Genomic DNA, 18,939 nt, shown 5'->3' on the forward strand with positions numbered 1-18,939 from the left:
CGGTTGATTTCTCTAATAACATATATTCAATAGTTTCTCCGAGATATATTGAGTTTTGTCAATATTTTTCAGTGCTTTATTAATATTTATGAGTGATTTATTTACACGTTGTGTTATATTTTAATATTATTTTTCAAGGTATTGTATTGCTTTAAGTGAATGATAGCACTTGGGATATATAAGGGGGGCCAAAATGGCGGCCTGCAGGTTGATAAAGGCGGTCACGCCGAAACGCGTTCCTGTTTGTTCCAATAACTCTTTTTGGTGAAACCATCGTGGAGTGCTGGAAGCCTTAAATTCTAAGGAACTGTGTTTGATATATTCATATATATATATATATATATATATATATATATATATATATATATATACAGGCGACGAAACCCATAATCGCAGTAACCCTCCCACCACACACATATCAAATGGGAAATCACACTACAGGGAGGTGTTACTATGTATAAGGTAGGCCTACTAGCTTTGGCAGGGTGTCATAACATTAATATCAGTAGCCACAGTTTATGAGTTACCATTATACCACCATTAAAAAGCCATGGGATCTAAATTGGGATTGGGATCAACATTCCTATTAAAATGCGTTCACTATAAGCATAAGCATTGCAGCGTTTGCCATTAAGATTGTCAATAAAGCATTTTAAATTAGGCATTGAAAATCAAAGCAATATAACACGTGCTAAGCTTATCTTTACTTCTATTGGCTACATAATGCAGCCAACCACAAGGGGTCACTCTACTCCCACATCTGAGAGCAAAAGCTGAAACTCAGACAGTGTTTAACAGTAAGGTGTGTTTCCCCTAGGGTCATGTGTCAAGACCCCATGAGAGTTAGGCTGAAATTGTGAAGCACTTCTTATGTACACCTCCTGCAGGTTCTCACAGCACCATGATAAAACTTTGGTGGTGTCCCTACCCATGTTGGGGCTCCTTAGAAATCAAAATATATGCAAATAAGGCCCTCATGGGGCATTTTTTAAGGGTGCTCCTTGGCATGCTTTTATGAATTCTTTATTAGCGGCTCTACAGCCGTGCAGCTTCTTTTGTTGTCACTGTAGAGCAGTCTCACACTGCACTGTTATTGACCCTTTTCCTTTTAAGTCCCAGGTGCCTGTGCCCATCCACACTTGTGTATTCTCCTGCCCGTGTCCTAATGGGTGGTGTGTGGTAAGGCACATCCCCTCTTCAGTCATGGGCACGGGGTGTAGGAGTAGGCGCAGATGGAGGGAGAACACAGTGGTGCTCAGTATGGCATCCTTGGTCCAGGGAAGATAGGATCCCCCAAGATGCTAATAAGTGCTTTGGGCCCAGGGAGATGGCATCCCTAGGGCCAAAACATTGCCTCTCCCTCTCCTGCTCTGGCCAGCCAATCAAAAGTAGAGTTTCTGTCTGTGCAGATGTTTTGCCTCCATGGAATTAGCCACTTTAGGGAAAGCACAACTGCGATTTAAGGTTGGGCACATGACATTTACGTGTCTTCCCAAGACAGGGGATCATTACAAGTCTGGCGGTCACTAGACCACCAGTCTCATGGATGGCAATCGGACCGTCGCCAATGTGGCGGTCCGAGCGCCACATTACAACCCTAGCGTTCTGACCACCAGGGAACCTCCAGGTGCACCAGGATCGGAGGTCCCGGTGGTCTGGAGGTGGTGGCGGTCCTAATCTGCCAGGGCAGTGCTGACCTGGGGATTACGATCCCTTTCTCCACCAGCAGTTTCATGGCAGTACCTCCGGCCATGAAAATGCTAGCGGAGAACGAGTGCAGGGGGATCTGGGGGGGAAACTGCACTGGGCAGAGCAGGGGCCCCCTTGCCCAGCATCATCGCAATGTTCAACAGACACTGAACATTGTGAGGGTGCTGGTGCACCCTGCAGGCTACAGCATTGCTGCCGGCTTGATTATGAGAGGGAGACAATGCTGTAGCCTGTTTCCTGCTTGGCCAGTGGGCAGAACATTTTACTTAAACTCTTATCAACTTTGGCAGAGAGTTTGGCAGATGGAGTTTTCTGTCTGCCAAACTCAAAATCGGGTCCAGAGTCTCAAAGTTGGGGGTCTTACTCCAGGGAAAAACAAAGCTAGTAAAAGTAAATATCTTCCAGTGCATATGGGACATTATGGATTGTTTCTGCATAGGACCACCTTTGTTCATATTGTGGTCCCTAATGGAAAACAAAGTCAATGGCCTCCCAGAGAGCACCAACTCTAGCAATATTATATCTTTACAGCACAGTGAAGCAAATGCATGGGCCTGGATGATTAATGAGTAACACTATGAGCCTCATTTAGAAGTCTATCATATGGGGATTGTAATACGGCGGACGGGTTATCCATCACTTTTATAAAGGAGTATTTCCTCCGCTGACATCTAACTCAGTCTTCAAGACAGGCTGAGGCAACCAAGTAGCCCCTGCATCCTAAACAAAACAGCCATAAACAAACCAACAAATAAAAAGAAATGCTGTGTAAACAAATAAATATGTCAAAATACACAGTAGGTCTTATTTCCAATGAAAGGAATATGTAATATCTGCACACCAAAACTTAAAGGAGACAAAATAGGACAAAGGGGGTCATTCTGACCCTGGCGGTCTTGGACCGCCAGGGTCGCGAATGACGGAAGCACCGCCAACAGGCTGGCGGTGCTTCCCAAGCCATTCTGACCGCGGCGGTAAAGCTGCGGTCGCCCCGCCGGGGCCGGCGGTTTTCCGCCGTTTTTGCCTCGGCTGGGTGAATCCGCCAGGGCAGCGCTGCCCTGGGGATTCTGACCCCCGTACCGCCAGCCTGTTTCTGGCGGTTTTCACCGCCAGGAAGAGGCTGGCGGTAAGGGGTGTCCTGGGGCCCCTGGGGGGCCCTGCACTGCCCATGCCTCTGGCATGGGCAGTGCAGGGGTACCCTAACAGGGCCCCGGGCAGCTTTTCACTGTCTGCCTAGCAGACAGTGAAAAGCGCGACGGGTGCAACTGCGCCCGTTGCACTGCCGCAACACCGCCGGCTCCATTCGGAGCCGGCTCCTGTGTTGCAGGCCTCATTCCAACGGCCCAGCGGGAATGTTAGAATGGGGGCAGCGGTATTTTGGCCGCATGGCTGCCAAATGGCGGTTCCCGCCTGGCGGGCAGCTACCGCCGCCCGCCAGATTTGGAATGACCCCCAATGTAACCATCCATGAAATGCCTTGATGGCCAGCCCATCTAACAATGGAAGACAATGAAAAATTCAAGCAAGTCAATGGTTAAAGTGGGCTTACCCAATCCCCACTCTGTTTAAGTACGTCTTGTTATGCAGTTTTGAAGAACTGATGAGCTGAAGCTTTCGGAAAGCAAAAACTGTTGGTAGCCAGGAAAGCAAGAACGCAATTTGCCCTCTTTAGCACACCTATAGTGATCAGGCTCCTAATACATCAATTTTTTAACTTACTTCAGGAACAAGCACGATATAGAATCAAAGGTTTCTGCGTCTTTGCTTTCCTTGCAGCTCTTTAGCCTGAATTATCTTTTTGCTTTTGCAAACTGTTTTTCTAACCTAATAAACTAAACTGCTTTTCACAACAAACTTTGAGCACATTATATCCACCTGAATTTGCTCACTTGGTCCTCCAGCATCTGCTGCTAGGTTCGCTCGTGTTTCGCACTTTGATGCTTGGTTCTTACCTGAATACACTTTTCACCAGACAGCCATTAGCCTCATGTTACATCTGAAAATTAGACATCGTCTAGTTCTTCGTAACGTCATACAGGATACTGAGGATATCCATGTGTTCTACAAGACATTTCTTAAATATATTTAGTGATCCTTTAGATACAATATTTTAGCCGCAAGGAAACTAAAAATGTTCGCATCATTTTGTGTTTTTTTTCACAGATATACTTTTTCTGGGTGTCCAGCAAGCACTGCATTCAGATCCACATCAATTTAATGAGGTAAGTGTCCCCAAACCCACTGTAATGGGGTGCGCAGTTGCTATCTCACCGAAAATGTAAAAAAGTGTATGTTCGTCAATCACCATGTGCGTTTTCTGTAACCGCACCTTAAATTTAATAGAGTGTATATTCCCCCATCACCAGGTGCGTAGCTGCCACCTCACCATTAATGTAATAAAGTGTGCGCTACCTCCGCCACCATTCTGTAAATGTAACTGGTGAGCGACTTCTCTACAAAGAAGATGCTGTATATACAAGGTAAAAGCCTCAGGTAATTGCAAGTATTTATATCTCATTCATCAAATGTACCCAGCAGTGTATCTTTTCCACTCCTCAAAATTAGAGGGAGTGCTCCAAACCACAAAGATGTTCACCTTTCCCAATGTATTCATTTCTGTGTCTCTCACACCTCTCAGATTCACTCAGGTTAATGTCTTCATCCCCTTGGATGTACCCAAGTGAGTGTCCTCTGATCCACCAAACGCACCCATGTGCCTGCCACTAAAATCCAAATGTGTTGATATGAGCGTCATTACACTCATTGAATATTCACATGTGTTTTCTCCATCCACTAAACAAACTTTGGCGTATGTCCTCGAGTTTTGCCTCACCCCATGAGTACACCGTGTACTCAGATGTCCCCATGTAAATATCCATAACCCCATGAAACATAACACGAGCATTCCACCCACCACAAGGTAAACAGCTGAGCTCCCCTCACTCATCAAATACATAAATCACCCATGACTCATGCAAGAAGGTGAGCACTCCTCTACAAATTAAATACATCAGTTTAGTGCCACAAACAGCAAACTTAACTAGGTGTTTCCCTCACCTCCATTACGTAGCAAGGGGGCTACCACATTCCTAACATGTTCCTAGTAGGCTTGGGCAGAGTTCTGCTATGTGGAACTCAGCAAAGTGCTGAAAACACTCCTCTGCACTTCGTGGGGTTCCGCGAGCAGCGGAGTTTGAGTAAGTTGCACTGTTCACACTGATTTTCAGCACAGAAGCAGAAACCAGCATGAACGACATCATATGCAGCGCCAGAGGGTACTAACTTCTTTCTGCCACTCGTTTACATTTTGTACTCGAGCACCAGCTACCTCAACGCAAGCAGCAGCTTTCTCATTGCGAGCGGTCACGGTAGCCCGTGACTGCTCGTGTTCATGCATCTCTCGTGCGCTTGCCAACTTAGCGATTTCTCTTGCTTGTGCTCGCCAACTTAACGTTGGGGAGCGAGAGAAAAAACTCCGCTCCGCATCACTTCGCAGAGTTTTTCAGAACTCCACACTCCATGTTGAGTGGTGAAAACTCTACGAACCCGGCTGGGGGTGCAGAATTCTTCACCAACCCCTAGTTCCTAGGACAGTTCCCCCCACACTTCTTGAATGTATCTCTAGGTCTGTTTCGGTCGTCCAAATGTAACAAGGTGAATGTGTGCCAGTTCTTGCCACCACTGTTAAGAGGTGAGTGGTACAAACCTGCAGAATGTGCACATTTCTCCCACTTACAAATGTAACCAGGGAAGTAGTCCCCACGCCAAAGATAGCAATTTTGAGACATTTAGAGCAGCCAAACTCCCTTGTCACTGACCTCATGGAGGAAAACAAAGATTTAACGGACCAACTAATAAAAAAACAAAATCAACAAATAATTGATGAACGTAACCCGAAATCCCAGGTCTATCACTCACAAACATGGTGAACACCAAAAAGAATTGAGTAGACTCAGAAAAGCTCTGAAATATCTAGCACAGTGAAAAAAACGTATTCAACATAACGCCAGAAAAAACCTTTATTAAAGTCAAAGGCTGTGCCAGTGGGCTCGTTTAGACTTTGGCAAAGTGGAATCAGTGACGTAAGCCTACGGTGCGCCCACCCTGCCAAACTTGTGGTTCCCCCACCCTGTTTGGAGACTTAGTGGGGAACAATGGACATTAGCCCCAACGTGCATTGAGAAAGCTCCATGCGTGTGAGGCCCATTGTGTTTTTACTTTTCAAGAAACATCTGCTGCATTAGTAGTTAGTATCTTGAAAACAAAACAAGTTGCTGGAGAGGCTGTTAAAACATGGCTCCTACTCCCCAAACCTTCAGTGGCTTTAGCTGCGCCCTCACATTATTGGGTCTTCTGAAGGAACAGTGATCCTAGCATGCCTGGTGTGAACTCTAAATATGGTGAGAGGTCCTCTGTCAGGGGAAGAATAGTTTCAAATGACCTAGCAGGCCAGGGCTTCCTGACAGGATCTAAACGATCCCTTCGTGTTCAAGCACAAAAGAACATATGGTATGGAAGGCCTACCTAAGAGGTTGGAATGGTAGCTCCACCATAACCACCAAAGCAGCTGGTGTCCCTGCCTACATAAGAGTGAATTGTACTCGCTACTACCACTATCCAGAAGGTATGTGGATAAGAGCAATCTGTTCCCGAGATAATAGGTTTTTAAGTCTAGCATTCCATGGAATGCGTCACAAAAAAGCAAAAGATAGAAATTTTGATTGAGGAGAAATCCTGAATACCTCCATCCCAATACCTTGTCAAACCGAAGAATAAGCAAAGTACAGACCCATTTTCTTAGGGTTTCAACTTTTTCAGTGTCAGGTTGCATGTCCTCCTGGAAAAAGAGGTGTCTACTGAACTTAAGAGAAAGCTGACATAAATCATATTTTTCATCTACTAGTCATCTGCGCCATTTAACAAGGGTATCACCTGAAAAAAGTGATGTGAAGTTGTGTGGGGTAAATGTGGTGATGTTGCACGACAATTCCTTCAGTGTCAACTTAGGATACCCTTTGCAAAGGTCATGTTTGGAAGATGGTTATGCTTCACAGAGATGTTGTGTCATGTTCGTGATTCGAGGGGTGAGATGATGTTCTATGTGAATGACATGTATAGCATCTTGGGCATATGGTAACTCAGTATTCAGGTGACTACTACTCAGCAACATCACCGCAAACAACATCACACCAATGACTCAGCGAAGTTGCTAACAGTTGTCTGTCAGAGTGAGGGCTCACAATCTCCAACCACGTGCGGTTTCACAACCCGCATCACTAGTGTAATGTCTTGGTAAAACATGGATCTGGCCGACTGGCCATAAAAAAATGCTTCTGACTTCAAAGAAGTTAATGGAATATTCGCATATTGTACATCTACTCAGTGCAGAAACTGGAAGTACGGTCTAGTGTACTGTCTGACACATTCTGAGTGACAAATCCAACGAGATGTATGTGAGCTGGTTAGAGGACGTTGAAGTGCAGCCAATCTGCATAGTTGTTCTTGTACAGTGGATGTAAATGAGCCCAGGAAGGTCTCCAGAAAAGGTCTGAAAGCAGTTCATTTTAGGACTTCATCAAGATCCTGTGCAGTGTCAACTCTTAGCCCTGTACCTGTAGGAGGCAGAGCATCATTATTTCCGAATTCAGCACGTGCTATGTCACAGCGCAGACACAGCACCACCAATAGCTTCATCAAACGGATTACTGAAACGGGTGTGAAACCAGCCAGTGCTAGCAATGGCTCCCCATTCGGATTTAAACTTCTTTGACTCCTGCTACTGGTTCTGCTTACCACTCTTGTGCGTGCACTGCACCCCTGTGTGCCACTTAGAAGAAATTGTTGAATACTCTGTAGTACCTGGTACCTGCTTACCCTATGTTGCAAAATAAAGCAAGCCTAAAATCGATAATTAGATATCCTCCAGATGTATCCACCTCTGTCCAACACAGTATAGCATGTGAATTCCCAAAGCTTCTTCTCTCAGCCGCTCAACTGGCTACAGTTCCTGCTACACTTCCTTGATAGTGGGGTCACAAACCTTCCAGCCATGGAGATTGGACAGCATCCTTCGATCCGGACCACATAATACTCCTGCAGGAGTCAGATACCATTCTGCTTCAATGCTTCTTAGACCTTGCACAATCGGAGCTTCTCATAGTACTCCAGACCATTAAAAAATGAAAGTTTACACACACCAGTGGTCTAGCCATCACCCCCTCCATCTATTGCCCGGCCCAGATAAAGAAGTTAGACCTGCTCCACCAGCAACCCACCGGTTTGTGCAACTATGTCTGACAGTATGCATGCCTCAGGGACATCTCTCTGCATCTCTAATCTTCACACAGCCGTCTTTGTCACTTATTGTAGTAACTTTACCACCCACAACAAATCCACACCGAATCCATGGTCGGTTAAGTGTGGGACGGTGGTGCAGGAGAGCCAATTTCAACGCATCAATAACCATGACAACAATGTTTTAACCTTCTGAGTTTTTTTTATGTGAAATGGTTTAAACCACATTAAATTAATCCTGACATGATACAATGTTTTATGAACGGTGGTAAGAAAACTGAACCTCCTCATCCTTGACTTGTTGAAAGATAAAGAAAGAGACACCTCACTGGTGGGAGTTCCCCTGTCTACCGCCACACCATTTGCCCCGTTATGGCGCATACCAACAGATTCTGCAGCAATTCTGTATCCCTTTTTTTCTCGCCAGGTAACCACTTAGTTACTGCACCAATGAAATCAAGAACAGTGTTGGTGGAGCCCATCAAGGAAATACAGAGGTGGGCATTATGAAACACACCAGTATCAAGGTGATAGGAGTGAGTTTGCTTTTAATTGATGCATACCATAAAACCTAAAACAGTCATCACTAAAGCTGGTAGAAATGAGCTGAGTTGTTGAGTGTATTATAGAGGCCTCACCTGTGTCACCAAAACTGACACTACCTAATTTGTCTAGCAGATAAATTAATACAAATATTAAGGCCCTCATTATGAATCTGGTGGTCTTCTGACTGCCAGGGCCACGGTGGCGGTCTCACCGCGAAGACGGCCAAACTATGAGTGTGGCAGGTTGGCCTCTGCCAACCTTCCACATCCCCGCCCGTACCGCTAAGGCAGTTGGACCTGCCAGGCTGGAGATTAGCATCTCCGACCCGGCGGTTCAATGAAGAGCGCCAGCGATATTAGGAGTCGGCTTTCTACCAGGGTTCCCGCGGCGGTAGCACCGCCACGAAAACCCTGGTGGAAAGGCTACCGGTAACAGGAAATTTGTTTCCTGTCACCAGCAGATGACTCCCCCAACCTACCTGCAAGACTAATAACCCCCCACCCCCTTCCATACCAGAACCACCCCACCACTGCACCCCCCACCAGTACAGCGCCCCCTCCCCCCTACCAGAACAGCGCTCCATCCCCCTTACCGGTACAGCGCTCCCTCACCCCCTACCAATACAGCGCCTCCCCTACCAGGACAGCACCCCCTTCCCCCAACCAGTACAGCACCCCTCCACCCACGCATACACGCACACAGACACCCACACGCACCCCACATACACTCATTCACGCACCGCACATACACTCATTCACCAACACTTACATGCACGCATTCACTCACAAGCATCCATATATGTACTCACTTACAAGCATCCATACACGCACTCACTTACAAGCATCCATACACGCATTCACAAACCCATACACACACATACACACACACATACACACATGCATACGCACACCCATTCAAACATGCAGACAACACCCACTCACACATGCATACACACTTCCATTCACACATGCAGACAACACCCACTCACACACACGCATACACACTTACATTCACACATGCATACAACACCCACTGACACACGCACACACAACACCCGACCCTTCCCTCCCACTGCCCTCCCCTGTCGGCCAATTGACTTACCTTGTATGGCGAGGAGGTCATCCTGCAGGGAACAGACGCTTCCACCGCCAGCAGCGCCCCACCATCAGGACACCTCCAGGCCTTATTACAGGTCGTAATACAGCTGGTGGAGTCCTTTTGGTGGAGTGGGGCTGGTGGTGTAACCACCCAGGTGCCTCTGACCGCCAGCACAACTACTGGAGGATTTCCACCCAAAATGTTGTGGAAATCCTTCAGTACTCGTAATATGGTGGTTGGAAGACTGCCAGCACTGGTTGTCTTCTGGCACTCGCGGCTTTGCCGGTCTTGTAAAAAGACCGCCAAATTCATAACGAGGGCCTAAGTGTCACACAATTACTCAGTACTTTTTACTTAGTCAGCAATTAAAGGGAGCGCTACTTAACAGGAGAAATTTGCTGACGCCACACGTGAGGACTACTTTTGATTTGAGGGTAAGTTGAAGAAAGCTTCTCTTCCACATCAAAGGTTGGTAAATGGAGTGTTGGGTGGCACTGAGGAACATGGTGTGCCCTACATGAATGACATGCCCATATTGAATGCCAGCAGTGAATGTTTTTGAAAGATTTGCTGATATGGGAAACCTACACACAAACCCGACATCCAAGAAGCAACACTTGGTTGCAAGTTTAACTGTTGACTGCTGCTGGACTTGCCAAGCTGAAGTGCGCTCCCAGAGTGACTCTTGCAACTCTTGTCTCAAGACCCCTAGTTTTAATAAGAAATTCTGTATCAATATCGGTGCTTGTGACCAAGAGTTGGGGGTCGTGTTCTGTCAGCTGAATAAGAAAAGGAAGGCCAACCCGGGGCCTTTAACAGTAGGCTTCTTGATAGAAAACAGTATTGGCCATTTATGTTTTACATTGGATATGTGAGTAGAAATGTAAGGCTCACCTTATGAAAATGCTGATAGAAACTTACCCATTATCAAAAGTCTGGAAGAAAGGAGTGAAGGAATCAATCTGCCTTTTCAACGTCCTTGGTACTGTTTGGGAACCATCCACCATTTAACCAGGTCAATTATCCAGTATATTTGGGCTAGACGGACATGCTAGGGGTACACTTAAGCCTGAGACCTCATGGCAGCCAAGGGCGTATCTCCAGTGGGTGTTATACTCCCTAATAAATCTATTTTCAGCAAAATAGTCGTGTACAGGTATTTTCAGTCGGTATGGTGAAGTGTCTGTCGGATTTCACAAGGCATTTTTCCACTCACACAGACAAAAACGCGCACACACTTTCACCCTCTATTGTTTTGAAAGGCTTCAAAAATATTGGTTACTCTACCAAATAATGTATTTTCCCTCATTAATATTGTATTATGCCCCTAATAATCAATAATATTGTCCCTTTCCACTGCCCCTAAATCCCCTCTCGTGCATCCTGTCAAAAATGTATTTGAACATTCTATGTCGCAGTGTTTGTTGGGAAATCCGAAGCTCACACTCCCCCACACCCACCCACCCACAACCTTAGTGACCAAGCTACGCCCCTGGTGGCAGCCTATTGCCTTTAAGAATAATCTTAATACAGTTGTGTGTTTGATACTTATCTGATACTTTCTCTACATTACTTCCAAACCTTCCGCACATGATTCTGGATAATAGGCACACTTATGGAACGGCTTGAGGGTGGAGGTCAGGAACATTTAAACAAGCATTGGCAAGACCGATTGGTCAGCTACTTCAGAGATGAACGTTATTGATAGTGCGTGGCAGTGTGGGTGGGTGAGTTCATGGATAGCTGTAGGTAGCTATAGGTCAACTGTGGTAACAGATGAATCGTTGATTACGTGAATGCATTGATGGATGAACTGGTTGATATAGGAACCAATTAATATATGAGTGCAGGGATGGTTATAGACAGGTTACACAAAAGTTACAAACTGCTGCCTCAGCAGCATTAGTAATAGCAGTATATAAAAATTCCAAAAATAACCAATATTATGCTAGTGCACGCACTTCACCAGGGCTGGATACCATAATGGCAATAACTGGCCAGAGAATATATAAAGAATTACCAATATTGTGCCAATGCATTAATTCCATCAAGGGTGGGCACCACCGTTACAACTGTGGCACCAGTATGCCAAAAACTGCCATTGTCATGCAATGCAAGCATTACACATGAGTGGGCATCATCGTGCCAAAGATGCCAGGCATATGGTAAGAATTATCGCTATCATGCAGGTTCAGATATGCCCCATCACCCCGTAGTCATCAATGCATGTTAAGATTTGACTCCTTATTCAGTAATCGTTTGTGAGTGTTTAATTTTGTCAATCAGCAAATCTAAATGCATGTTCATGTTTTTGTCATTTCTCATTAATATTGAGTGCTTGTTCACATTTGCACTCAAAAATCTTAAGTGAGCTGACCATATTTGGAGCAGTACTTAGAACAATTGGCTACATGGGCAGACTTGCACCACCATTCATGAATTCAACTGCATGTTCAGACGTGCACTCTTACTCAGTAATCATTAGTTCATCCTCAGATTTTCACCATTTGTTCACTAATTTCAGTACGTGTTTATTTTTACACCATCAGTCGGTAAAACAGATACATTCCTTGTGAAAATACATCAGCAAAACATCGCATTCGTTAGTGTTACTTTAAATACATACATATTTATTTATGTATTTAATTGCAGGTTTATATAGGACAGACTATGTCATTCTTACGCCAGAGCACTTTACAATAGACAGAGAATGAATAAATATCATAGCAAGGAGAACAGCAATGATTCTATGCCTATTCGTAATTTGTTGCTAATTTTATGAGGTTGTCATCATGAGTGTGCTTGTTTTTAGATCGAGCATAGCAACGCCCAAGTGCTGCTGTTCTCGACCTGTTGTAATCTATTCTGTGGGCTTTAACCACAGCCATCACTTTTATTCAGTCCTGGGCCTGCCTTTAAAAAATCCCTTGATGTTGTTGGTAAATGCTTTTGTTTGTCCCACCTTGAGGCAGTTTTGTTACCGCCTTGGAGGCTGACCCTGTTACATGGATTATTGCATGATCGTCGAGATACCTTTCTTGTGGCACACTAATTTGATTATGCCTTGCCACATCGTGCTCATGGCAGTATGTTGTTTCTTCCTCTTCCTTGGTTTCAGCATCTTGCTGTTTCTGTACAATGGATGCCTGCGTTTTTTTTGTCTTTTTTGCAGTTTTATGCAGCACAAACCGGACCCGAAGGTATTGGAGCACTTTATTTATTCTTTTGCAGATTTATATAGCACAAACTCGATACAAAGGTATTGTGCTTTACACAAGAAGATGGTGAAAGGGGTTGTCTCCAAAATGGTGGAAAAGGGATCATGACTGCAGGCCCAACCACTTCACGGCCTTACGCTTGGTAGCAAAAGACATCTAACCTTTGGATGTAAACTGGGCCTCTTCAAATAGAGTTCAGTTAGCGCAAACTTGATGCAAAGGTATTACAGTGCTTTACATGAGCCCTGGTTACATTACAAAAGAACACATTAATTTTTGGTAGCAAGAGGAGTTTAGGTGATTTGCACAAAATCGTGGGATGTTGAGCCGGTGCCTAGACTCGAACTGTGTTCCGCTTCTCCAAAGTTGGCAGCTCTGGCCCTTACGCCATAACCTCTCCCCCAGGATTCTTTGTCTGGTGCATGTTAGGGTAGTCTGGGAATAACTCATTTTTATATAGTGCATGGTAATACAGGTGCTGCCATTTCACAGCGCTGCAAAGCAGGTGCCATTCTTGACAAAATCGCTATAATTAATTTGCAGTTAAGCAGCCTCTTGTGTTATTCTCTTTGTATACAGTCAATGTTTTTAAAAGTTAGGCTGGTATTGCCAATGTAGAAGAATAATGCCTTTAAAAGATTAACAAACAGAAATATATGGCTTCCCCCTTTTCCTTGCGCATAATTCTGTAGACCCCCTCATTATTCAGGTTAAAATGCCACAAAGGTGCCTCTTTGTGGCGTGTTTGGTGCTATAAAGGTTCAGGTAAATGCACTAGAAATGGTTGCATCTCTAACGTGTCACAGCTAGTCTGTAGGAATGAGGCAAAAACATTCCCAAGATGGTGTCCTTGTTGTGTCCTCTCTCCTGCAGAGACAGTCCTGGCAGAGTTGCTGAGACACCTGGCATACATCCACTCCATTCCAAACCAAAACACATAGGTAAAAGACATTGGGGGTCATTACAACCCTGGCGGACGGTGTTAAAGCTGCGATAATACCGCAAACAGGCCGGAGGACAAAAAAAGGGAATTACGACCCTGGCGGAAACCGCCAACTAAGACAGCCACTTTAACACACCGCCCGCCACGGCGGTCAAGACAAACAGCGCGGCGGTCACCGCCAACAGACAGGCGGGAGACAATGTACCGTCCACACTGTCACAACACACCAATCCGCCACCTTTACCGGGGCGGATTCACCGTGGATAAAAAAACGGCGGAAACAGCTTTTGCTATGGGAAAACCCTCACCTCAACACATCCCACGAGGAACGAGGACACCATGGAGCCGGAACTACAAATCTTACCTGCCCTTGCATTCCTGCTCATCTACGACCAACAGCGACGTAGGCGCAGAAGATACCGGTGAGTACTGCACCTACGACATGGGGGAGGGGGGAGGCAAAAGTTACGGGGACACCCACCAAACACCCCCACCCCCACCCTCGCATATTACAACATACACACCAATGCATTAACAAAAATCACAGTAACATCCCACAATCCCCTCGGAAGAATGCAAAGGCAAAGCGAATTGCGGTCAAACTTTTTATTGTGCCAATATACTACTCATTAAAAAATATACGGATATATATCACAAAATCTGTCAAAAATAAATGTACAATACAAGAAGTAGTGCAGATATGTACACAACAATGTCCGTGCACCAACAGTCCAAAAATGCATGGGTGATGCCCACAATAGATACCTGACCAAAATCCGAGAGAACACTGCCGGGGCATCAGATAGAAACAGTACAGGCACCTCAGGGGGAAGAGAAGGGGGGGCACCTCAGCCAGATGAATGCGAAGCCAGATCCACGACGGGGCTCCATGCCCATTGATGTATCCTGGGGAGTGCAAAGCCACAGTCTCTCAAGTCACTTCAGTGGGTGGGTTGCCCACTGTGCCATCCTGGGGAGTGCAAAGCCACAGTCTCTCAAGTCTCTACAGTGGGTGGCTTGTCCACTGTTACATCCTAGGGAGTGCAAAGCCACAGTCTCTCAAGTCTCTACAGTGGGTGGCTTTCCCACTGTTACATCCTGGGGAGTGCAAAGCCACAGTCTCTCAAGTCTCTACAGTGGGTGGCTTGCCCACTATTACATCCTGGGGAGTGCAAAGCCACAGTCTCTCAAGTCTCTACAGTGGGTGGATTGCCCACTGTTACATCCTGGTGAGTGCAAAGCCAGAGTCTCTCAAGTCTCTACAGTGGATGGGTTGCCCGCTGTTACATCCTGGGGAGTGAAAAGCCACAGTCTCTCAAGTCTCTACAGTGGGTGGCTTGCCCACTGTGCCATCCTGGGGAGTGCAAAGACACATCTTTGCAAGTAGATGCAGTTCTCTACTGGTACTGGGTGGGACTGGTGCCCAGACTGGATGAGTCTCCCAGTGAAAGTACATGTCCTGTCACAGTCCCAGCTGCACAAGGGAGAACGATGCCTCATGTGCCGGAATATTCATACCCACATGGTCTTTGCCCTGTTCAGCGGTCTTCACCATGGCAGTCTTGGCCTTGTTCAGCAGTCGTCACCATGGCGGTCTTGGCCTTGTTCAGCGGTGCTTTGCCATGGCAGTCTTAAGCCTGTTCAGCGGTGCTTTGCCATGGGGGTCTTTGCCCTGTTCAGCGGTCTTCACCATGGCGGTCTTGGCCTTGTTCAGCGGTCTTCATCATGGCAGTCTTTGGCCTGTTCAGCGGTGCTTTGCCATGGCGGTCTTTGCCCTGTTCAGCGGTCTTCACCATTGCAGTCTTTGCCTGTTCAGTGGTGCTTTGCCATGGCAGTCTTGGCCTTGTTCAGCGGTCTTCACCATGGCAGTCTTTGGCCTGTTCAGCGGTGCTTTGCCATGGCGGTCTTTGCCCTCTTCAGCGGTCTTCACCATGGCGGTCTTGGCCTTGTTCAGCGGTGCTTTGACATGGCGGTTCTGGTACAGATATTGGTGTGTGGCATTACGATCTCCACAATGGACATTGGTGTGTGGCATGACGATCTCCACAATGGACATTGGTGTGTGGCATTACGATCTCCACAATGGACATTGGTGTGTGGCATGACGATCTCCACAATGGACATTGGTGTGTGGCATGACGAACTCCACACTAGACGTTGGTGTGTGGCTTGACGTTCCATCATTGCCCAGCGGGGCTGTGGGATTCGGGCCCTCATGGGCTGTGACTCCGGCAGTGGCGGTGGTCTCCTGACCAGTAACGATACTTGAGCCCTCCTGGGCTATGACTCTGGCGGTGGTCTCTGGACCAGTGACGATACTTGAGCCCTCCTGGGCTATGACTCTGGCGATGGTCTCATGACCAGTGACGATACTTGAGCCCTCCTGGGCTATGACTCTGGCGGTGGTCTCTGGACCAGTGACGATACTTGAGCCCTCCTGGGCTATGACTCTGGCGGTGGTCTCATGACCAGGGACGATACTTGAGCCCTCCTGGGCTGTGACTCCGGCGGTGGCGGTGGTCTCCTGACCAGTGACGATACTTGGGCCCTCCTGGGCTGTGACTCTGGCGGTGATCTCCTGACCAGTAACGACGGTGCTAGCAGTTGTGTTTGGACCGCCGGAAATGATGACGCACTTTTCTGCCGTGACACTCACAACAGGTTGGGGAGACTTCCTAGGGACCTTCCCCACCTTCTTTTGAGTTACAGATGACTCACCAATCGCCTTGGATCCCATTTCACTGTTTGTCCCACCAGGAGTCTTGACACGGTCCCGTCGTCCACTCTCCAATTTCGGTGCCTTTACAGGGGGTGGGCTGACAGTGCCTTGACTCCGGGTCCTACTGCCTGCCCTGGTGGACGGGGCAGTCCAAAAACCTGCTACACGCACCACTGGTACTGGAGGCTTTTTGGCTGAGGTGCTACAACGGGACTGATGAATTGGAGGGAGGGAGGTGGGGGCAAAAAGTTCAATTTGACATAGGGACAGTTTTTGACGTACACTGGGATGGGTAGCTGGAGGGGCTCTGGGAGTGGAGGAAGAGGAGGTGGTTGTAGGAGGTGTCACTTTAGCTGTTTCGGGTGCAGGTGCAGGTACTGGAGGCTTGGAGGCTATTGTGAGGTGGATGGATGTTGGGTGAGTGATTGCCTGCGTTTGTGTACTTTGGGAGGGGGCATCACAGACACACTGGGAGAGGACACAGGGGACGTGTATATGGCAGTGGAGGTGGTGAGTGCAGGTGAGCGGCTTGTGGTGCTGGGTGTCCTGGTGCGAGTCCTAGTGCCTGTAGATGTGGTGCATGCAGGTGTGTGTGTAGATGACACTGGGAGGGAGGAGGGAGAAGAGGAGGAGGGGGACACAGTGGAGACAGTGGATGTTGCTGTATCTGTATGGGTCTCATGCTTGTGTGAGTGCCTGTGGTGTGTGTGGTGCCTATGTTTGCTTGAGCTACTTGTGTGTGTTGACTTGTGTGCCTGCTGCTCTGTAGGTGTGCTTGGGATGGGCTGGGGTACAGAGGATTGGGTCTGGGTGGAGGAAGTTGGAGGGGGGAGTCTGGACACAGGGACAATGGCTGCCATCAGTGCTGAGGCCAGAGATTGCAGGGTTCGCTGAAGGACAGCCTGACAAGAATGAATGCCTTCCAGGAATGCATTACCGTGTTTTAACTCTCGTTCTACTCCCTGGATGGCATTCACAATGGTAGACTGCCCAACAGTGAGTGACCTGAGGAGGTCAATGGCCTCCTCACTGAGGACAGCAGGGGTGACTGGGGCAGGGCCTGAGGTGCCTGGGGCGAAGGTGATGCCCACCCTCCTGGGTGAGCGGGCACGGGGCGAACGCTGAGGGGCTGCTGGGAGGGCGGTGCTGGTAGGGGAGGTGCCGGCTGTACCTGTAGAAGTGGTGTGCACAGATGGTGCCGCCACCACAAGGGAGCTCCCATCAGCAGACGAGTCTGTGTCGCTGTTTGGTGATCCTGTGGCCGACGTGAAGCTCCCCTCGCCCTCCGTCCCACTGGTGAATTCAGAGTCTGTGATGTGGCCCTCCATGGCCATGTGGGATGCAGCTCCCTCGTGCTCCGGTGCCACTGTACCTCCGCCTGTTGATGCTGATGTACAGAAGGACAGGGAGAGCAGAAAAAGGGTGGAGACAGAAGAAAGAGAGTTTTAGTGCATGGCATACCGCTACCGTTGGCGGACAAGACAAACGCAGCAACCCCCTGCATTATGCCGTGCTCCTGCCCTCTGCACATGCAATTTCTGGGATATGGCCTACATGGCAATGGAAGAAATCTGCCCACATGGATGGCAAAGGGGCAACTATACATCAATTTGGCTTTTTTTTAGCTGGGGTAGAGTGCCACATGGCCTACATAATGGAGGGGTCTTGCCTACCTAACTCGCCCAGGCCTATGGACACCCAGAGCCCACCACCCTCACCCAGACAGCTCCACTGCACGCAAAGTCCATAGGATGAGGTTGTACTCACCCCCTTGTGTCTGCTGTGATGTCCTTAAGCGCCCATCCAACTCCGGGTAGGCCACCGCCAAGATCCGGAACATCAGGGGGGTCATGGTGCGACGGGCACCCCTCCGACGTTGAGAGACCATCCCCAGCTGAGCCTCCTCCGTCTTCTTGCTACAGCGGCGAATGTCCTCCCATCTCTTCCGGCAGTGGGTGCCCCGTCTCTGGTGGGCCCCCAGGGTCCAGACTTCCTTGGCGATGGCACGCCAAATGTCCCTCTTCTGGTGAGCGCTGACCTACATGACATGCACAAGGAAAAAGGAACAGTCATTACCTACAGCACCGTCGTTGTAATTGGCCCCCTCCCAACTCTATCCCTGTGGCCCATTCATCCCTATGCATGACTGTTCTATGTACTCTGCCCCCTTCCCTCATCCACCCAGCCCTCTCCACCCAGGCCTAGCCCATACAACGTGCTCCCTGTGTACTAACCTGTTGGTCTGGAGGACCGTAGAGAAGCGTATACTGGGGGAGGACCCCATCCACAAGTTTCTCCAACTCCTGTGCAGTGAAGGCAGGGGCACTTTCCCCAGACGCAGCAGCCATCGTCGCTTCCAGACCGAGGTCACAGCAGCACTAGCAGTGTAGGTCCTCTCCTGTCGAAGGTCA

At 47.9% G+C, this 18,939-nt stretch overlaps 1 protein-coding gene across 2 annotated transcripts in view; it reads left to right on the forward strand.

Annotated features, from left to right (window-relative positions):
* Positions 1 to 18,939, forward strand: part of LOC138245980 (proton channel OTOP2-like) — a 255,059-nt gene that overhangs the window by 98,959 nt on the left and 137,161 nt on the right. For both annotated transcript variants that reach the window (XM_069200101.1, XM_069200102.1), the window contains exon 4: positions 3,874 to 3,932. In XM_069200101.1, the coding sequence (XP_069056202.1) occupies positions 3,874 to 3,932 (59 nt within the window). The remainder of the gene's footprint in view (positions 1 to 3,873; positions 3,933 to 18,939) is intronic.

The sequence above is a fragment of the Pleurodeles waltl genome, chromosome 7, assembly GCF_031143425.1.
Source record: "Pleurodeles waltl isolate 20211129_DDA chromosome 7, aPleWal1.hap1.20221129, whole genome shotgun sequence".
Taxonomy (NCBI): Eukaryota; Metazoa; Chordata; class Amphibia; order Caudata; family Salamandridae; genus Pleurodeles; species Pleurodeles waltl.